Genomic DNA, 18,393 nt, shown 5'->3' with positions numbered 1-18,393 from the left:
GGGGTGGAGGATGTTAGTGGTAATGGCAGTGGTGGGGGGGGTGAGGGTGATCCTTACGTGTGAAAAAGAGAATTTGTCAACGAGAATCCAACACTTGGAGATCCTTCACGGAAACATCCATCTAATCCAAAGTGAGCTTCCAGAGGTCAGGATAATGAAAGAGGAGCCGGTAACAGGATAAGAGTGGGAGAAGGCCTCCAGCTGGAAAGCGGCGTCCCCTTTAAGGCCCCAAACGAGGCCTGGCCCTTTAAATCTGTGTCAGTTTCCCTTGACGTCAGCGGGCGGGCCGGCAGCCCTGCTGTTTACCGCCCTGCGGCGTTGCTCGCTCCGCGGAGTTCTGAGCGCCGAAGCCGGCGCCCCCAAAACTCGCCGCGCCGCGCGGCGTCGGGTCGCTACCACCTATCACGCCCCTCACCCTCAGGCTCTCCTCCCTTCGCGGCCGACCCCGCCGCCGGCTTCCCCTTCCTCCCTCCCTCCCTCCCTCCCTCGCTCCCCTTTCCCGGCGTCTCCAGGCTCCCAGCAACTAGCCGCCTCCGGGCTGTCACGGCCCTGGCGGGCGCCCGCCGGATCTCCCAGCCGTGCTCGGCCCCTCGCGAGCTGGGGCCCCTTCCTGTGGCCCGTACCCCAACCCCTCCCCACCCCCTCCCAGCCGCCCCATCCCCTCCCTGGCCGCTGAGAGCGTGTCTGCGGCTCCAGGGGAGGGACCGTTTCCTAATCTCAGGCCGAGGTTAAAGTTCTGGTCCTGGTGAGATGCTGGAAGCTGCGGCCAGAGCCGCAACCCGCCCTGGAGGTGACCTGTCGCTTATCGTCGCCGCTGCTGCCGCCACTGCCGCCCGGCCGGGGCCATGTTCGCTCTGGGCTTGCCCTTCTTGGCACTCTTGGTGGCCTCGGTCGAGAGCCATCTGGGGGTTCTGGGGCCTAAGAACGTCTCGCAGAAAGACGCCGAGTTTGAGCGCGCCTACGTGGATGAGGTCAACAGCGAGCTGGTCAACATCTACACCTTCAACCATACTGTGACCCGCAACCGGGTGAGGGAAGGGGCTGGGCTCGGGGCTGGTGGTGAGTGGGCGAGCGGACCAGGGCTCGGCGATGCTGTCAGTCCCCAAGAACAGCCGCCCCACTGGGTTTCCCAGAACCACACTGGACCCTCTTGCCAGCCCTTCTTCCTTTGCCGGGGATGTTTGTTCTGAAGCTACCAGTGGACAGTTTCTGAAGTTGCCTCTTTCCCATCTTCTCTTTGATCCCTTCCTTTCTACCAGCTGTAGTCTGAGCAGGACTGGCCTGCTCCCTACCCAGCACCCAGAGTCTGACAGTGCTGTGGGGTCTGGAAGCAAGGAAGCAGGCTTGCTACTGGGCTTGGCCCAGAAAACCCCAGGGGGATGAGACAGGCCCAAACTGAAAGGCTCTGCCCCCAGGGAGTTATAGCTGAGACTCCCCAGGGAAATGAATGCAGGACTTCCCAGGCTGCCGTAACTGCTGGGACCTTCCCAGCCCTCTTCCTTCCCTTGGAAAGACAGCTGGCCTTGTAAGTTGAAGGTGGTGGAGATACAGCCAACCCCAGGTTGTGTGGGAGGGGAGAAGGAGTTTGCCTACCATGGAGAAGCTTCCTCACCCTGATTTCTCTTTCATTTCTCCCCAGCTGTGAGTTGAACATGGGCACAGCTAGGTCTGGGAAGTCTAGACCCCAGGCAGGGCTGAGATTTGGAGCACTCTTGCAGCCTGGCTCATGGTCTCCTGCTCAGCTCTCACCAGGACTGGATTTACTAAGAAGTGGTGGAGTTCGGAATGGGAATCTGATTTTTTTTTTTTTTTTCCAGAATGGGGAGGGATTGGGTTTTGATGGCAGGCCAGGATCTGCCTTCAGTGCCTGGTTCTCTAAAGTTTGATCTCATCCAACTTAGAGTCCTTTCTCTTTTTGCCCGCATATGTGGGGTTACCCTGAGAACGGTGGCCTCTATCCGTCTGGGAGGTGCTGCCCTAAGGGCTTGGGTTTCAGCAGCCCAATAACAAGCAATCCCAGGATTTATTTTATTTTATTTTTTTCTTTAAGCTCCGACTGTCCTATATACTTTCCTCCATAGTGCCAGTGGTGGGAGTGTCTCCATTTTATAGAGGGGGATGTTGAGGCTCAGAGATGTGAAGTGACTTTTCCACAGCCCTATCCCTCGGTCAGAGCTAAGGACAGAACTTGGCCTTCTTGGCTTTCAACAATTCCTGTTTCCCCACCTCCCTGTGGCCTCTGGCCGCCAGATGAGTTGTTGAATAGGAACTTCCTGGCTCACAAGGAAGAAGGTTGGGGAGCACTTCTTGCTCTCCTGTGTCCCTGTGTGTGCGCATGTGTGTACATGCACGTGTGTGCAGGCATGTGCATCCGTGAACTTTTATAGCAATGGGGTATCCTGGGCATGCCTGAGGTCTCCATTGTGTTTCCCATCCTCTCCCCTAAGTCCCTCCTGGAGTCTGGGGGCTGCTCTGGCAGATGAAGGGGCATAGGTAGCTCCCCATCTCGACCTGGATGGGGAAAGCACAAGCCGTCTGCTTGAGGGAGGGCAGAGCTCACAGTCTCTGGAGCCATGTGTTCCCGTGGCAGAATTAGAGTCACCGTGGGCTTGACTGAGGGACATTTCCGTGTCATCTTGCAGACAGAGGGCGTGAGAGTGTCCGTGAATGTCCTGAACAAGCAGAAGGGGGCTCCTTTGCTGTTTGTGGTCCGCCAGAAGGAGGCGGTGGTGTCCTTCCAGGTGCCCCTGATCCTCCGAGGGATGTGAGTAGGACCCGGGAACCTGGGAGCGGGGGTAGGCCCAGGCCAGGCCTTGCCCAAAGCCTCACTCAGGGCCTTGTCCAGGGCCCCCGACCACCTGGGTGCCCCTCTGTTTCTCCTCCTCATTCCCTGAGCCAGGAGGCTGGTCAAGGGCACAAGGGCCCAGCCAGCTGACCTGGAGCTTGTCAGCCTAGTGGAGGTGGGGTAGGGAGGTAGTGGGACCAGAGCGGAGGAATTGGGGCTCTGCTCCCCTGGAATGGCATGCTGGCTGTTACGGGACCGCAGTCATGTCTCGACTCTGCCTCGGACCATAGGTTTCAGCGCAAGTACCTCTACCAAAAGGTGGAGCGAACGCTGTGTCAACCCCCCACCAAGAATGAGTCCGAGGTCCAGTTCTTCTACGTGGATGTGTCCACCCTGTCACCAATCAACACCACGTACCAGCTCCGCGTCAGCCGAATGGATGACTTCGTGCTCAGGTCTGCAGGGGAGAGCGAGGGGGCCATGGGACTGGCCTCCTTTCCAACTCTGGGAGTAACGGTGAGGGGCTCTTCTCTGCCCCACAGGACCGGAGAGCAGTTCAGCTTCAATACCACGGCGGCGCAGCCCCAGGTAAGACCTCCCTGTCAACAGTCCCTCCAGAGGAGAAATGGGGAAGCTTGAATTTGGGGGTGGGAGTGGTCAGCACTCTTTGCCAGGAGTTTCAGGTTGGTTGTACTCTCCGTGGAGGACTCTCTAGAAACAGGAGCACTGGCCCTAAGGTGGTGGGGGACAGACAGTATAGGAAGTGCAGAGACAGGGGGTCTGGCTGCCATCTTTCCTACTTGCCCCTTGGGCACTGTCCTGAGTGCCCAGCTGAGGTTGAGGGGAGTGGTGTATGGGAAATGGACCTGCTTGTGGGCAAGGCCTTTCTTCCCAGAGAGCCTCCACTGCCCAACCCTGGGAGGATTCACACTCTTCCCTTCTAGAGGGGCAAAGAGAGCATCCTCATGGGATGGGGCTCTCCCCGCCCTCCCTGTGCCCTCAGTACTTCAAGTATGAGTTCCCGGAAGGAGTGGACTCAGTCATTGTCAAGGTGACCTCCAACAAGGCCTTCCCCTGCTCAGTCATCTCCATCCAGGATGTCCTGGTAAGTAACCTGCCCTTTTACTCTCCACCAGTGGATAGCAGGGCTGCTGAAGAGAGGGGACAGGGCCGAGGACCCTGCCCATCTGTCTGTCCCCTCCTCCCTCTGTAGTGCCCTGTCTATGACCTAGACAACAACGTAGCCTTCATTGGCATGTACCAGACTATGACCAAGAAGGCAGCCATCACCGTGCAGGTAGGAAATGGGCATGGCCCGATGGGGGATGTGGCCAGGTGATTAGCTTTCCTGACCCTCGCTTCTTTTCCCCTGCCCCATTCCTACCCTACCCGCAGGCCTGAGTCTTGGACGTCCAGTCCCTGAGACTTTGGGTCCCCTGATATATGCAAGCATTGAATCACAATCCCAGTTGCCTTTGGGAACAGGAAAGAGCAGAGTACCCTTTATGGCTGCCATGTATGCTTCATTCACCACAGCTGGGAGAGGAAAGGGCCCTGGCTGGTGATGAGGGCTGCCCTTGGCAAAGGCTAAAACCTGTGCCGGGGGCAGGGAGAGAGAGGCATGTGCTCACCTCACGACATCTAGTTGTGCAGCTGACGGAGGCACCACGGCCCCTCCACTTTTTCTCCTGACTGATGCCCAGACTATAATAGGGCACCCGTGGGTTCCATGATGATGGGGCATACCCTCATTTGCTCACCTGGCACTAGTGTTAGTGCAGGGTATGGGCCCTGGAGTCAGATGATCCTGGCTGTACCACTTACTGGCAGTGTGACCCTAAGCTAATGTCCAACAGGGATAATGATAGTACTTACTCATAAGGATCTTTGTGAGGATTCAATAAAATAATATGAGCAAAGAGTTTAGCGTAGTGTCTGGCCTGAAATAGGTATTCAGAAAAGGATGGTGCTGGTGATGACAAATGATGACGATGATGTGATGATGACAGTCGTCTTCATCATCACCATCCTCACCATCCTCCTCATCGTCACCATCATCACCATTATCACCGTCCTCATCCTGCAGCGCAAAGACTTCCCCAGCAACAGCTTTTATGTGGTAGTGGTGGTGAAAACTGAAGACCAAGCCTGTGGAGGCTCCCTGCCTTTCTACCCCTTTATAGAAGGTACGTTTTGTGCCCTGGGCCTGGCCAGGGGTGGGAGGGCTTGGACACTTCCTGGGAGGTAAAAGAGCCTGTGTGGCTGATTGAGGGATCTGATGGGATGTGGGTTTTTGGCTCCAGACTCTCCCAGGCCTGGTCCCACCAACTCTAGCCAAGCTCCAGGCAGGCGCTTGTTTGCCATTTTGCCATTTTACTTCCAGATGAACCGGTCGATCAGGGGCACCGCCAGAAAACCCTGTCAGTGTTGGTCTCTCGAGCAGTCACGTGTGAGTGTGGGTGGCTGAGTGGGGATGGCCTGGCCACTGGCTCTTCTTTCAAGCCTGGGGTAGGGAGTGTTCTCTGAATGGGAAGGGTGAGGAGGACCTACTCGAGCAGGCTGACAGGGTAGGAAGGAGGAGCGTTCTTGGAGGGCTTCATGACGGGAGGCGGGAGGGTGAGTAATGTGCTTTGGCGCATCCATGAGTAAAGAGATTGAGGGACTGAGTTCTAGATCTGTTTCTGTGGGCAGTGTAATCTCATTGAGCCTCAGTTTCCCCATCTCCGTAACAGGAGTAATAGAATCTGTTAGTCTCTATTAGTCTCACTAAGTCGGTTTAGCACAAAATTAGTAGGAAAGTTCCAGGCCCCTTAGTCATGCTCAATAAATGTTTACTGAGTGATTGAATAGAGCCCTTTGTAAACTGGAAAGTATAAGATAAAAATAAAGGATTGTGACGGGAGGGGAAAGAAGCTGCGTCTCCTACCTGGATTCCTTATTCAGCACATTTGTTTCGAGTCCCTTCTGTGTGCTTGGTGCTGTGCTCCAGCTGTGGTCCTTAGGGTGCTCCTGTCTAGAGCCCGTTGCTATGCAGGGTGCTGAGGGCTGTGAGGAGCCCAGGACAGTCACTGTGGGAGGTCAGGGCAGAGAAAGCCTCCTAGAGGACACAGCTCCTCAGCTTTGAAGGTTAAGTCAAGGAGGGGTCTTGGAGAAAGAAGTAGGGGAGAAAGTTCTAGCAGAGGGAGCCGTGTGAGCAGAGCCAGGAATCATGTCGAGTTTGGCATATTGTTGGCACTGGCTGGGTCATTCCACCCGAGGGGAGATGTGGAGAGAGATGAACCTGGGCCCTGCGTGCTGTGATGGGCAGGCTTGGAAAGTGCTGGTGTATTTTCCTTCCCACTTCCCTCCCCACAGCCGAGGCCTACGTTGGCGGTATGCTCTTTTGCCTGGGCATATTTCTCTCCTTCTACCTGCTTACCGTGCTCCTGGCCTGCTGGGAGAACTGGAGGTAAAGTGGGACCGCTGGGCCCTCCCCTGCTCTGGGGTAGGTCAGGCAGGGGGAAATGGCCTGGCAGGATCTGTGTGGCCCTGGATAATCTCCATCCACGAGGCATAGGAATACAGGTCCCTGTGAGGGTCTGAGGTCCCTGGGCCTCTGCTCTGGAAACCAACCCCTCCCCTCAACCTTCTTCCCAAGCAGGGAGACCCCGCATTGCTTCCCAGCCTGGGAGGACCCTGGGGATCATGGATGGAGGACAGGGTGGAGGGGGTGGAAGGCAGGCCAGCCCAGCATAGGAGGGATCCTCCTGCTGCCCTTCTGGTTTGTCTCTGGATTCTGTCCCTGCAGGCAGAGGAAGAAGAGCCTTCTGGTGGCCGTGGACCGAGCCTGCCCAGAAAGCGGTACCTCCAGAGGGTCCGGGTCGGTGGGCTGTTTGCTTTGTGGTTTGGAGGGGATAGTGGTGGATGGTTCCCTTGGGGGTTGGAGGAGGAAGGTCCCACTGGGGGATTCTGGATGTTCAGATAGGGAGTAACACTGTAGGTGGAAATGGGGCTGGGGCAGTGTGCCTGTTGGTCCCTAACGTGCCCGTCTTAAAGACTGTCACTTGATTCATTCAGTGTCTGGGTCTAGGTACAGTGTCTGCCCCTTCAGACAATGCGACTCACCGTCTCTGGGATTATTAACCTTTCGTTCTCTTTCCCTTTCTTCTACCCCTCTCTCTCTATCCTCCCTCCTGCTTGGGACCTTCTCTCTCAGCTTCTCTCCTTGGTAAGCTCCAGGTGCTGTGGGCAGAGGAGCTGGAGTCCCGAGTGGGGAGGGAGGGGAAGTAGAGGGGTGTCTGGGTGGGACCCGGGCAGGCCGATGCTGGTCTGTCCTTGCTGCTGGTAACTTAGATGGTCAATTCCTTGACTTTGCTGTCTTTCTAGGGAGGAAAGAGGGGGATGAGAGTTTCCAATGGGGCAGGTGGTGGTGGTGGTATAGGTGTTTGCTGGTATAGGTGCTTATTCTTTGCTGCCGCCATGGCCCCTCTGTGTCTCTCTTTGGATTCTTCCTTCCCTCTTCTCCCTGGCTTGCAGCCTCTCTCTGCTTCCAAGGCTAAGGGGTCCTTGACTTCTTTCTTTCTTTTTCTTTTCTTTTTTTTTTTATGACTCATAAATTATAGTTTATTGAATTTTTAGAAACAGAATAATTAAGCATTGCAAATTTGTTTTAACATTTCTGTTGAAAAACCTTTAAAGTGTATTACATACATACTTTAATAACCACAATATACTCTATGATATTTAATTTTTCATGGTAACAAAGGGCTTTGAATATTAATCAATATGCTAAATACTAACCTACTGTAATATGTACAAGAGATTTCCTAGTACATTATTCTCATTTTAGCCCGGTAGCACCCTGCAGATGAGGAAGATAATGTAAGGTGTCCCTGACTTCTTGTTGCAGGTCACCCTCGGGTCCTGGCTGATTCCTTCCCTGGCAGCTCCCCGTACGAGGGCTACAACTACGGCTCCTTTGGTACGCGTCCGCACCTGAGCTCATGCTTGCCCACTCGGCCGGGTCACCACCTCCAGGGTGGCCTCCTCGGCGCCCCCTGGAGACGGGTCCAGAGTCCCCTGCCCTGAGGTCTCTTCTGCCTGCCTCACCATTTACTATTCCCTACAGAGAATGGTTCCGGCTCCACTGGATCCACCGACGGTCTGGTTGGCAGTGCGGGCCCTGGGGACCTCTCCTACAATTACCAGGGTGAGTGGGCCAGGCGGGGCAGAGCTGTGCGGTGCAGGGCTGGTGCTGGCTGCATGAACCATGACGATGGGCGGTTGCCTTTTCTGCCAGACGCTGGAACCAGGGAAGGGCTTGCTGTCTCCCCACCCCTCTCCTCCCTCATTCCCTCCTCCTTGGTCCCATTTCCCCGGTAACTTTCCCTTTCCTTTGAAGGGCACGACCAGTTCAAGCGGCGCCTCCCCTTTGGCCAGATGCGGCAGCTGTGCATTGCCATGGGTAGATGTGGGGAGGGCGAGCGCTGCTCTACTAATCAGCTCCTGCCAGGGTGGTTGACTGGAGCCAGAAGGCTCTAGGACCAGAAAGATGCTTTGTGCATGGCTTCCCCATCTAATGCCAGTAATTGCTAGCTCGTGTGTCTTTTGAGATAGGCAGGCACTGGCCCCTGTTGCTGGCAAGCTGGCACCCCAGCCTCCCCCAGGCCAGATGTTCTGGTTGGCTGTTGTGTTTCCCAGCACCTCACTCTCTGGCCTCCTGGGGCTCATGGGCCGGGGTGTCATGTCCTGGCCTCAGGGGCCTTTGGTCAGCAAGGTTACAGGAGGAAGCTTCCGAAGGCATGAGAAAAGAACAGGATAAAGGATTAGAGAGGAGGCAGCCTCTCACCCTTACCTGCACCCCAGGGCCCACTGGGTCTTTACCCAGTGGGGGCCAAGGCAGTGTCTTCTCAGAACCCACACAGCTGGGCATCTTCTAATCAGCGTGACTTCTACCAAATTCAGTCCTGCTGCTTGTGTCTGGGGCCCGGGGTCGGCTCAGTGTCCTGGCCTGGAAGCCCTAGCTCAGTGAGGGGGCAGGGCCGGAGCGGTCCCTGTTTGGTGGCCTCTTTGCGGAGTCCACCCTTGTTCCCCTCAAGGACTTAGGAGCACCTGATCCCTCCTCCCCAGGCCTGAGCCCACCTCTAACCCTGCTCTGAGCCCACAGTTTGCCTCTTCCCACTGCCTAGTAATTGTGACAATTGTCCCAGGTGGGTGGGGACAGACCTTGGGTTCTGTGCCCACTAGGCTACCCTTCCCCCCTTTCTGCCCCAGACCATTCCCTTGATCCTGTGGGCACTCGGCCACGACTGGACTCCATGAGCTCCGTGGAGGAGGACGACTATGACACATTGGCCGACATCGATTCAGACAAGAATGTCATTCGCACCAAGGTGTGACCCCACATGGGCTGGCCCTGGTCACGGGTTCCCGAGGAAGGGAGATTCTGTGTTCAGCCGCAGCGTATCTCCCCACTGGGTGGCATGTTATGAAAGCAAAGGGAAAGAGCTTGGCTGGGGTGGCACAGATTCCAGGGGAAACTGACTCGGCTCCCGGCCCTCCGGACCGCCCAGAACCCGGCCCGCTGGAATTCTGGCCTGTGGGAGGGAGGTCCCCCCATGTCCTCCTCTAACCTGGGCGAGAGGGGCTTCTCTGGGGCAGTGGGGCAGGGGACTCACTCCAGCTTCTCCGCAGCAATACCTCTGCGTGGCTGACCTGGCACGCAAGGACAAACGCGTTCTGCGGAAAAAGTACCAGATCTACTTCTGGTGAGTGGGCGGAGCAGGCCGGCCTTCCTGTCATTGACAGGATGTTGCGGTGGGTTCTTGGGTTCTTTCTCGGTGCTGCCACCTCACCGCCACCCTCCCACTCCTCAGGAACATCGCCACCATTGCTGTCTTCTATGCACTTCCTGTGGTGCAGCTGGTGATCACCTACCAGACGGTGAGCGGGCAGGGGCCGGCTCCCCAGGGCCCATGCTAAGTGCCCTCGAGGAGCTGCCACAGGCTGGGACAATGCCCCAGTGCAGAGCCTCCCAGCCTGCGGCTTTGGAGCCAGCACAGGTCCTAGGTCATGGGTCCTGGGTTCCCATCCCAACTCTGCCTTACCAGCTGAGTGGCCTTGAGCAAGTCACTCAACCTCCCTGAGCCTCAGTCGTGTTCATCTGCAAAATGGGGGCAGCAAGCCAGCAATGATGGCACCTCCCCCAGGTTGTGGGGATTTACGAAACGAAAGTGCTGGGACTTTGTGAGTCTCGGTTTCCCTTCCCTCTTCTCTGTACTGTGGGGCAAGAACCTCCGTCATGGTCATGCCTCAGGGTTTTCAGCCACACCTAGCGAGGGGGGCAGTGACTTTACCAAAAGTGGGGCTTGCTGGTGTCACGTGCGCACACGTGCTGGCCGTGGCGGCACCTCCCATCCGTTGCAGAACGGGACTGGTGGTGGCGCAGGCTGTGGACTGAGGCGCTTTAGCAGCGCTCCCTCCCTGCTCCCGCTGCAGGTGGTGAATGTCACAGGGAACCAGGACATCTGCTACTACAACTTCCTCTGCGCCCACCCTCTAGGCAACCTCAGGTGGGGATCCACTTGGGAGGAGGCCCCTTTTCCCGGCGTACGGTGAACCGGGGCAGGGGCAGGGGCTCTGCAAATGCCCGCCTCGGGTGGGGAAGCGGCCAGGGCATGAGGCCGAGGCAATGCGCCCGGTGTCGCCCCTTCCAGCGCTTTCAACAACATCCTCAGCAACCTGGGGTACATCCTGCTGGGGCTGCTCTTCCTGCTCATCATCCTGCAGCGGGAGATCAACCACAACCGGGCCCTGCTGCGCAACGACCTCTACGCCCTGGTGAGGGGTGCACGCCTGCCCGCTGAGGCCTCAGGCCCAGACCCTTCCTAGCAGGCGGGGCCTTGCCCAGCCCTGCTCTACCCAGCCCAGCCCAGCCCTGCCCAGCCCTGCCCTGCCCTGCCCTGCCCAGCCCAGCCCTGCCAAGCCCAGCCCAGCCCTGCCCAGCCCTGCCCTGCCCAGCCCAGCCCAGCCCTGCTCAGCCCTGCCCTGCCCTGCCCTGCCCTGCCCAGCCCTGCCCTGCCCAGCCCTGCCCAGTCTTATCCTGCCCAGCTTTGTTGTGCCCAGCCCTGCCTGGCCCTGCCCTTGCTAAATACCCACTCTACCCCGCATCCCACTCCTTTCTCATGATCTCCCTCTTTAGGGCCCCTTCCTTCCTCCCTTCCCATCTTACCTCATTTCTCCCTTCCCTTCTCTGTCCGCAACAGGAATGTGGGATCCCCAAACACTTTGGCCTCTTCTATGCCATGGGCACGGCCCTGATGATGGAGGGGCTACTTAGCGCTTGCTATCACGTCTGCCCCAACTACACCAATTTCCAGTTTGGTGAGCGGGGCCTCCCTCTTCCCTGGCTGAACCTCAACAGGAACCTGCCTGAGTCCGCCATCCCCACTCACCCGCAGGGATTGGGATCCCCAAGACACAGCCATGTGGGAGACTCCAGGGCTGGAGGACTTGTGTGAACACACATCCTAGCTTGTAGAAAATAAGCGTCTGGATGCTATTTCATGCATCTGTCAAGCCTTTCCTATGGAAAGGCATGTGCAAGCACTGAGAAAACAAAGATAATTAAGGTACAGTCGCTGATCTCAGAGTGCTCGGACTAAGTTGTCCTTGTCGTCAGGGGAAGTCAGACTGTGGGTGACAGCCAGTGAGGCGGCAGTGTGGTGTGGCAGGGACAGTTAAGGAGCTGGAGTTCAAGCGCCAGCCCGCCACCAGCTCGCTCTGTGGCTGTGACGAGGTGTGGGGACCGGGGTTCCGTGCCCGGGCTCCGCGGATGTTTCCGTAGCTCACGTCCACGTCCCTCCACCTAGACACGTCATTCATGTACATGATCGCGGGGCTCTGCATGCTGAAGCTGTACCAGAAGCGGCACCCAGACATCAACGCCAGTGCCTACAGCGCCTATGCCTGCTTGGCCATCGTCATTTTCTTCTCTGTGCTGGGCGTGGTGAGGCCCCGGCCTGCTCTGCTCACCCGTAGGAAAGGTGCACACGTGTGCACACACCCCTGTCCACCCCTGCAGGAGAGAGCCCTGCTCCTTCCCTAAAGTGCCCTCCCAGCCTGGCGGGCTTGGAGCGGCTCTCCCAGAGGAAGGGCGGGCCGGGGGAGCAGCTTTCTCCTCACCCCTGCCTTCGGTGGCCCCAACAGGTCTTCGGCAAAGGGAACACAGCATTCTGGGTCATCTTCTCGGTCATTCACATCATCGCCACCCTGCTCCTCAGCACACAGCTCTATTACATGGGCCGCTGGAAGCTGGGTGAGCGCTCGCCTGGGGCCCGCCGGGGTTGGTGGCCTCGGGGACCTAGTCTCATGGGAGACTTTTGGGTTCTGCCCTCTCACAGGGGGCCCAGGGGAGTCACTGGGTACGGAATTCAATGAGGCCTTGGCACAGCTGTGCCCCTGAGAGGCCCTGGCTCCTCTCAGCTGGCGCAGCCCAGGGGCCGGGACAAAAGGGTGCCCGTGCCTTTCAGCACCTTCCCTTCTTGCAGACTCGGGGATCTGCCGTCGCATTCTCCACGTGCTCTACACGGACTGCATCCGGCAGTGCAGCGGACCCCTCTACGTGGTACCTGCCCAGCTCCCCGGGCCCCTCCTCCTCTATCTCCACTCTTCCTCTTCCCTCCACTGGGGGGCGCGCGGAGCGCAGCTGAGAGCCCAGGGGCGGGGTGGGGACCCTCTGACAGGCCTCCCCCCACTTCTCTCCCTGTCTCTTAGTTCCCGTGTCTCTGCTTCCCTCCAGGACCGCATGGTGCTGCTGGTTATGGGCAACATTATCAACTGGTCGCTGTGAGTCCGGCCGTTGTCTGTGTAGCCAGGCTGGGTGGGCAGCTCGGCGCTTGGCCAGCCACGGGCTTCCTTGGGGAACATGGACAAATTTGGGCATGAGACATGGGGGCTGGAGAGAGAGGTGTTGGCCCCTGGGGTTCTAGAATCTTCTGTGGGCCTCTGTACCCAGCCCCACATCCTCATAAAACATGGGTTGGGGGCAGGGAGAGCCCTTTCCTTGCTCTCGGTCCTCCCCTGCTTCACCAGCTCCTCCTCCCTCCTGCCAGGGCTGCCTATGGGCTCATCATGCGTCCCAATGATTTTGCCTCCTACTTGTTGGCCATTGGCATCTGCAACCTGCTTCTTTACTTTGCCTTCTACATTATTATGAAGGTGAGTGGGGGTGGCTGAGCCCCCTCAGCCAGCTGCTCTGCTTTGTGGGGAGGGAGATGGGCACAGCCTCCCTGGGGCAGCACCAAGAGGGAGTGAGAATTTTTCTGTCATCTCTCCATGCTACTGAGTCTTGAGGAGGGGAGAGGCTAGTCTCTTGCACGTACTCCCCGGGAGCCATATCCTATATCCTCAGACCCGTTTCCTGAGCCCCTTCTGTATTCTAAGTAAGGCCCATAGGACTGGTAGCACTTCAGGCCACAGCTGGCAAGAGCCCCGTTCTGTGGAGAAGGGGTTGAGGAGGTGGGGCTTGCTGAGTCTGTGTTGGGCTTGGGCCTCCGAGGGCTAGGTGCTTCCCAAGGGCCCCTCGTGCCATCCAACGTGAGAGGAGCCCCCTGGCCATACATCCCCCAGCACAGGGTTCTGGGCACATGGAAGGAGGCCCAGCCAGGGTGGACCTCAGGGGTGAGGACACCAGGCTGCTAGTGTGGGGACAAGTTGAGCTGTGTAGGGTGATGGGATGGATCCAAGAAGGCTTCCTAAAGCATCCATCCTGAAAGCCTGGGAAGGCGCTTCAAGGGCAGGCCAGGAAGTGGGGCAGGGCCCTCAGGCTGCTCTTCCCCATCTTCCCCCCAGCTCCGGAGCGGGGAGAGGATCAAGCTCATTCCCCTGCTCTGCATCATCTGCACCTCGGTGGTCTGGGGCTTTGCACTCTTCTTCTTCTTCCAGGGGCTCAGCACCTGGCAGGTGAGTGGCCCTCCTGCCAAGAGGCTACGGGAGTCGCCCACAGGCTCATCGTGAGCCCACAAACGGCCAGTTCTCTTTTCAAAAATTGTTTGTGAGCATCGCCCTTGCTCTTTCACAGCTGCTTTCTCATTTAATCCTCCTAACATTCACCATGCCAACGTGGAAGTATCCCCATTTTACTTATGAGGCAATTGAGGCTCAGAGAGACCCAGTGACCTGCCAAGTTTACACAACCAGTGGTGGTACAGCTGGGGTTTGAAGCCAGAGATGTCAGCCTCTTCCCTCTGCCTCGTAGGGCACCTGCTGTGATCAGAACTAAGTCTGGCAGCGTCTCTGCCTTTGAAGCACTTATAAGTTAGTTCCAGAGAGAGAGAGACTGTCAGTTCCTGGCTTTTCTTTACAATATGGTACATGAGATGGAGGGTAATAGACTAGACAGGTAGGGGATGTGCAGGAGGGCAGAGGACAGAAAGGCTTCTGTGAGTTAGGAGGTCCAGGAAAGCTTCTTAGAGGAGGCAGGGCTTGCTCTTGGCCTTTAAAGACCCTGGCTGATGGGGAAGGGCCCTGTGGCCCAGAGGTGCTGTGACTTGAGTAACGAGGCAGAGGCAGCTTAGGGGTCAGTGACTGCATTCGCTTGGGAGCCGAGTGAAGACTGTGAGCTCCTTGAGGGCACGGCAGAGCTTTCTTGGTCATCTCTGTGGTCTCAGCATATGGCACAGACAGCCCCCGGACACAGAGTGAGGTCCAGCCAGTGTTTACTGGACAGAGGTTGGGGAGAGAATGGCGGACCTTGAGGGCCTCGGGTCATGGCCCACAGGTCCTGGCTACCGTCGTCCTCGGGCAGGGCTGTGTGACCTGACAATAGTGCTTTGGAGAGAAAGTGAGCCGGGAGGAGCCCTGGAGGACTGATTGGAGCCGGGGGCGGAGTCCAAGGCAGGGAACGGAGTTAGGCGGCTTTGGTGGCCTTCTAGTCCTTCAAGGGAATCATGACCAGTGCTCTCAGGGAGCAATTTGCAACTAAAGGCCAATTCTTAGATGTGGGAGATGAGGGCAAGGGGTGAGCCTGAAAAAGGGTGCTCTCCAGCCTAGGGCTGGGGCTGGGAACGGAGAGTGCCTGGAGGGGATGGGAGCTGGTCTGGCCCAGCCTCGCCGGGCGACGGGCGGTGTCAGCAGGCAGCTCTCCCTGTTCCGCCCCAGAAAACCCCTGCAGAGTCACGGGAGCACAACCGGGACTGCATCCTCCTCGACTTCTTTGATGACCACGACATCTGGCACTTCCTCTCCTCCATCGCCATGTTTGGGTCATTCCTGGTATGTCGGGGAGGCTGGAGAGGAGGCGGAGGTGGCCTCCTTTCCTGTGCTTGACTCCGCATCCACCCCCCAGGTGTTGCTGACACTGGACGACGACCTGGACACCGTGCAGCGGGACAAGATCTACGTCTTCTAGTGGGAGCCGGGCCCGTTGCTTCTCTCACTGGGCCCTTAGCTCCTCTGCTGCACTGCCCAGAGCCTCCGTAGTGCCAGGGGCGTGAGTCCCAGCCCTGCTGCCCAGTGCCAGGTGGCCGTGGGACAGCGAGGTCCAGCCCAGGCTCGGCCCGGGACAGTCACAGGGTGGCCTTGAGCCTTGTTCCTGCCCTCTGCCGGGGAGGAGGCCTGCTCCCCTGAAACCCCGGATGTTGGCCAAATTGCTGCTTTCTTCTCAGTGTTGGGGCCTTCCACAGGTCCCCGTCCGTCAGCTCTCTGTTTGTCATCTGCAGGAGAAAGGAGGGAAGTGTTGCCTGCCCATCTCATGCCTTGCATTCTGCCCATCCTTCCCCTGCCCACTGGCCTGGGACCCAAAGCCCTTTCTTCTTCCCCGAGCTTCCACTCCAGGGCCCTGGTCTGGGGCCTGATTCTCTGTCCTGCATCAGGGTTCTCTCCACTTCTCCTGGGTCTGCACCTGGCTGCCATCACTGCCCACTCAGCTCAGCCAGGATGGATGGGGCTGTCGGATTTTGGGGACTGGCCAGCTGGTGCTGGGCTTTTGGTGCTAAGGCCTGCGAGGGGTCCCAGGCAGTGCTGCCTCCTACCTCTGACCTGTGCTCAGGGCTGGCTCTTTAGCAACGAGGGTCAGCCACATTGTCAGAACCACCTTTGATCGAAGGACTGAATTCAGAGGTCACTTTCGTAACCCGTCAGCCCCCAGACTGATGTTGGCACCAGGATTGGAGGGAAAAAGCAACTCACTTTCCTTCCCTTCCTTTTTCTTTCCAGGCCCTTAGTCCTGCCAAGCTCCAGTTGGGGGCCTTTCAGTGCCATTGACACTGCCCAAGAATGTCCAGAGGCGAAGGAGGGGAGATACAAAGAGCCCAGCCCAGCCCGCCTCCTCCACGGCCACGGGAGCCCCAGTGCCTATCTTAGAAAGGGGCTCAGGGAAGGGACACGACATTCCCCTCTGTGTCCCTGGTCCAGCCTCACTCTAGGACCCAGGGCTGGCTTCTAAGTTTCCGTCCAGTCTCCAGCCAAGTTCTGTGTCAGTCACACACATGCACACATATGAAATCTTGGAGTTTACACTGAGTTGCCCCAGCTCTGGTTCCCCCGGCTGCTCTGCGCCTTGGATCCTCTTCGCCCTTCCTGGTCTGTTCTAGATGCCAAGGTTGGGGGAGGTCAGGTCAGGCCTCGGCCTTGGGGATGGGAATGTGTTTTCTTCTCCTCAGCTTGTTTTTATAGCTCTCCTTTGGGCTGGGGAGAGGAGGAGGGAGGGTCTGGATCTTTTTTCAGAGCTCCGTTTAATGTCTGTTTCCATGCTATGGTTGCATTTCTGTTTTCTATGAATGAGTCTGCATTCGATTAAAGAAACAACCAGATGCAGTTCTTGGGCCCATGTTTGCTCCCTCTTTCTGGGTGGAGATGTTGAGAATGATGGGTGGGGCGGGGCGCCCCCATTTCCCAGGTCTTCTGGTCTACCTTTCTCTTCCAAGCCCCAGTCCCATCGGGAATAGGAGTCCCTCGATACCCCGTTTTTTCCTCTCCTTTGAGCAACGGCATCAATTCAGTCAACATTCACCAGGGGCCTGCTCCATGCCAGGTGCCATGAGGGTGGAGAGGATAGCGTAGTGAAAAAGCCTTAGCTGTGCCATCTCACCTCTGAGAGTCTCCCCTTACCTGGCAAATGGCAGCAGCCTCTGCCCACCTGGTCCCCACCCACCAGTCAGACGAGCTTCACTTCTGATCTGAGCCTCTCCCAGCTCGGTGGGCTGCAGGCCGCAGGCACAGGCAGTACTCCCTGACCTGCTTTAATGGACAGGTGGTACTCTGGAAACACCAGATGGTGATGGATGGTGGGAGAGTGGGCATGTGGATGACATGCAGGCTCCAAGAGGAAGGCGATCTGAAATGACCCTGGAAGGTTGATTTAGATTTCTGCAGGCTAAGGAGGACAAGATGGGGAGTGGGCGGGGGTGGGAGGGGGCGGGCGGTGGGGAAGCTGGTGAATTCAGGACACAGCCAGAGGTCTGGGCTCCTCTCCAGCTGATCCTCGGCTCCTCTCCATGCTCTTCCCTGCAGATGCCACTGGGGGGCAATATAGCTCTTCGCGCCACTAGGCTCTGGCGTCAGGAGCTGGCTGTGGTGGGCAGACCCTCCCTAGACTGCCTGGTCCGGCCGCCCCTCTCCTGGTGGTGCCGGGGGTGTGTGTGTGCCGGGGGTGTGGTGGAGAGTGTGAGCCCCTCCCTGCCAGGCTGGCCTAGGATGGGGCAGTGCCACAGCAGGCAGGCCAGAGACCCCGCTGGAGGCCTCTCACCTTTCTTCACTTCCTATCCGTTCCCGGTACCCCACCACCACCACCCCCGAAGCAAGATTTGAGCAGGTCTCCTTCCTGGGTGATGGGGTCCAGTCTGTTTTCCAGGGTAGGTAGGGACTGTTTAAAAGGGAGGGAGGGATGATAGCAGCCTCTGAACCTCCTACCCCAGTGTTGGTGTCTCAGGCCCTAGAGATCCCCTGGATGGGGCCAGGGTCAACTGAGCTGTTGCTGAACCCTCAAATCCCACCCCCAACTAAAGCGTGTAACTCAAGACCTACCCCAACTGTAAACTCTCAACCTGAGCAGGGGGCGGGGCAGGGGTGGGCGGGGGCGGGGGCGGGGGGTGGGGTGGTCGGCAGGGATGCCCAGGTTCTGCCACTCAAGACTTACCACGTGGCCTTGGGTAAGATGCACTCCGAGCCCTTGTTTCCTCATTTGTAAAATGGGATAGTAATTTCGCTGTCACGATGCAGCTGTGAGTATGAAATGAGCGTATGTGTAAAGTGCCCGGTATGTAGCCGGTCCTCAGTAAAGGTGAGTTCCTGTCTCCCACTGGAGCCAAAAGCCCCTGGAGGAGAGGGTGGCTGGTTAGTCCCCCACAAACCTCAGGGAGGGGGCCCCCTAGCCTCTTGCCTCTTTCCCTGGACAGCCCCCTCTTGAATTTCCCCCTCCCCTCAAACTCGGAGGCAGGAAACAGTGTTGAAGGAGCAGCCGTAAGTCCAGACAGCAGGGAAAGCCTTCACGGTCCTGTCCATAAAAGGCTTTTCCCGGCTGTTCCCCGCCGGCAGCGCGGCCCCGCCCCCGCCCGCTCCATCTCCAAAGCACGCAGAGAATGTCTCGGGCAGCCCCCGGTAGACTGCTCCAACTTGGTGTCTTTCCCCAA

At 57.9% G+C, this 18,393-nt stretch overlaps 1 protein-coding gene across 2 annotated transcripts; it reads left to right on the top strand.

The window, feature by feature from the left end:
- The first annotated feature begins 284 nt into the window (after positions 1-284).
- SIDT2 (SID1 transmembrane family member 2) lies at positions 285-16,579 on the top strand. 2 transcript variants are annotated; one of them, XM_061203627.1, is made up of 27 exons: positions 720-1,028; positions 2,643-2,764; positions 3,076-3,240; positions 3,328-3,373; positions 3,789-3,890; positions 3,999-4,082; positions 4,872-4,971; positions 5,169-5,234; positions 6,140-6,233; positions 6,573-6,625; positions 7,674-7,745; positions 7,893-7,973; positions 8,166-8,228; positions 9,038-9,156; positions 9,458-9,531; positions 9,640-9,706; positions 10,262-10,335; positions 10,480-10,603; positions 11,029-11,146; positions 11,635-11,771; positions 11,972-12,080; positions 12,313-12,389; positions 12,564-12,610; positions 12,877-12,982; positions 13,616-13,726; positions 14,924-15,037; positions 15,111-16,579. In XM_061203627.1, the coding sequence occupies exons 1-27, from the start codon at positions 846-848 to the stop codon at positions 15,171-15,173; spliced, it is 2,571 nt and encodes an 856-aa protein (XP_061059610.1). In that variant the 5' UTR covers positions 720-845; the 3' UTR covers positions 15,174-16,579. The 2 variants fall into 2 exon arrangements, with proteins under 2 accessions (XP_061059608.1, XP_061059610.1); XM_061203625.1 differs by lacking the exon at positions 8,166-8,228 and having other exon boundaries at positions 285-1,028.
- The last annotated feature ends 1,814 nt before the right edge of the window (positions 16,580-18,393 follow it).

Source organism: Eubalaena glacialis, chromosome 10 (assembly GCF_028564815.1).
Source record: "Eubalaena glacialis isolate mEubGla1 chromosome 10, mEubGla1.1.hap2.+ XY, whole genome shotgun sequence".
Taxonomy (NCBI): domain Eukaryota; kingdom Metazoa; phylum Chordata; class Mammalia; order Artiodactyla; family Balaenidae; genus Eubalaena; species Eubalaena glacialis.
The sequence above is the reverse complement of the archived record's forward strand: the minus strand, read 5'-3'. Positions and strand labels throughout refer to the sequence as shown.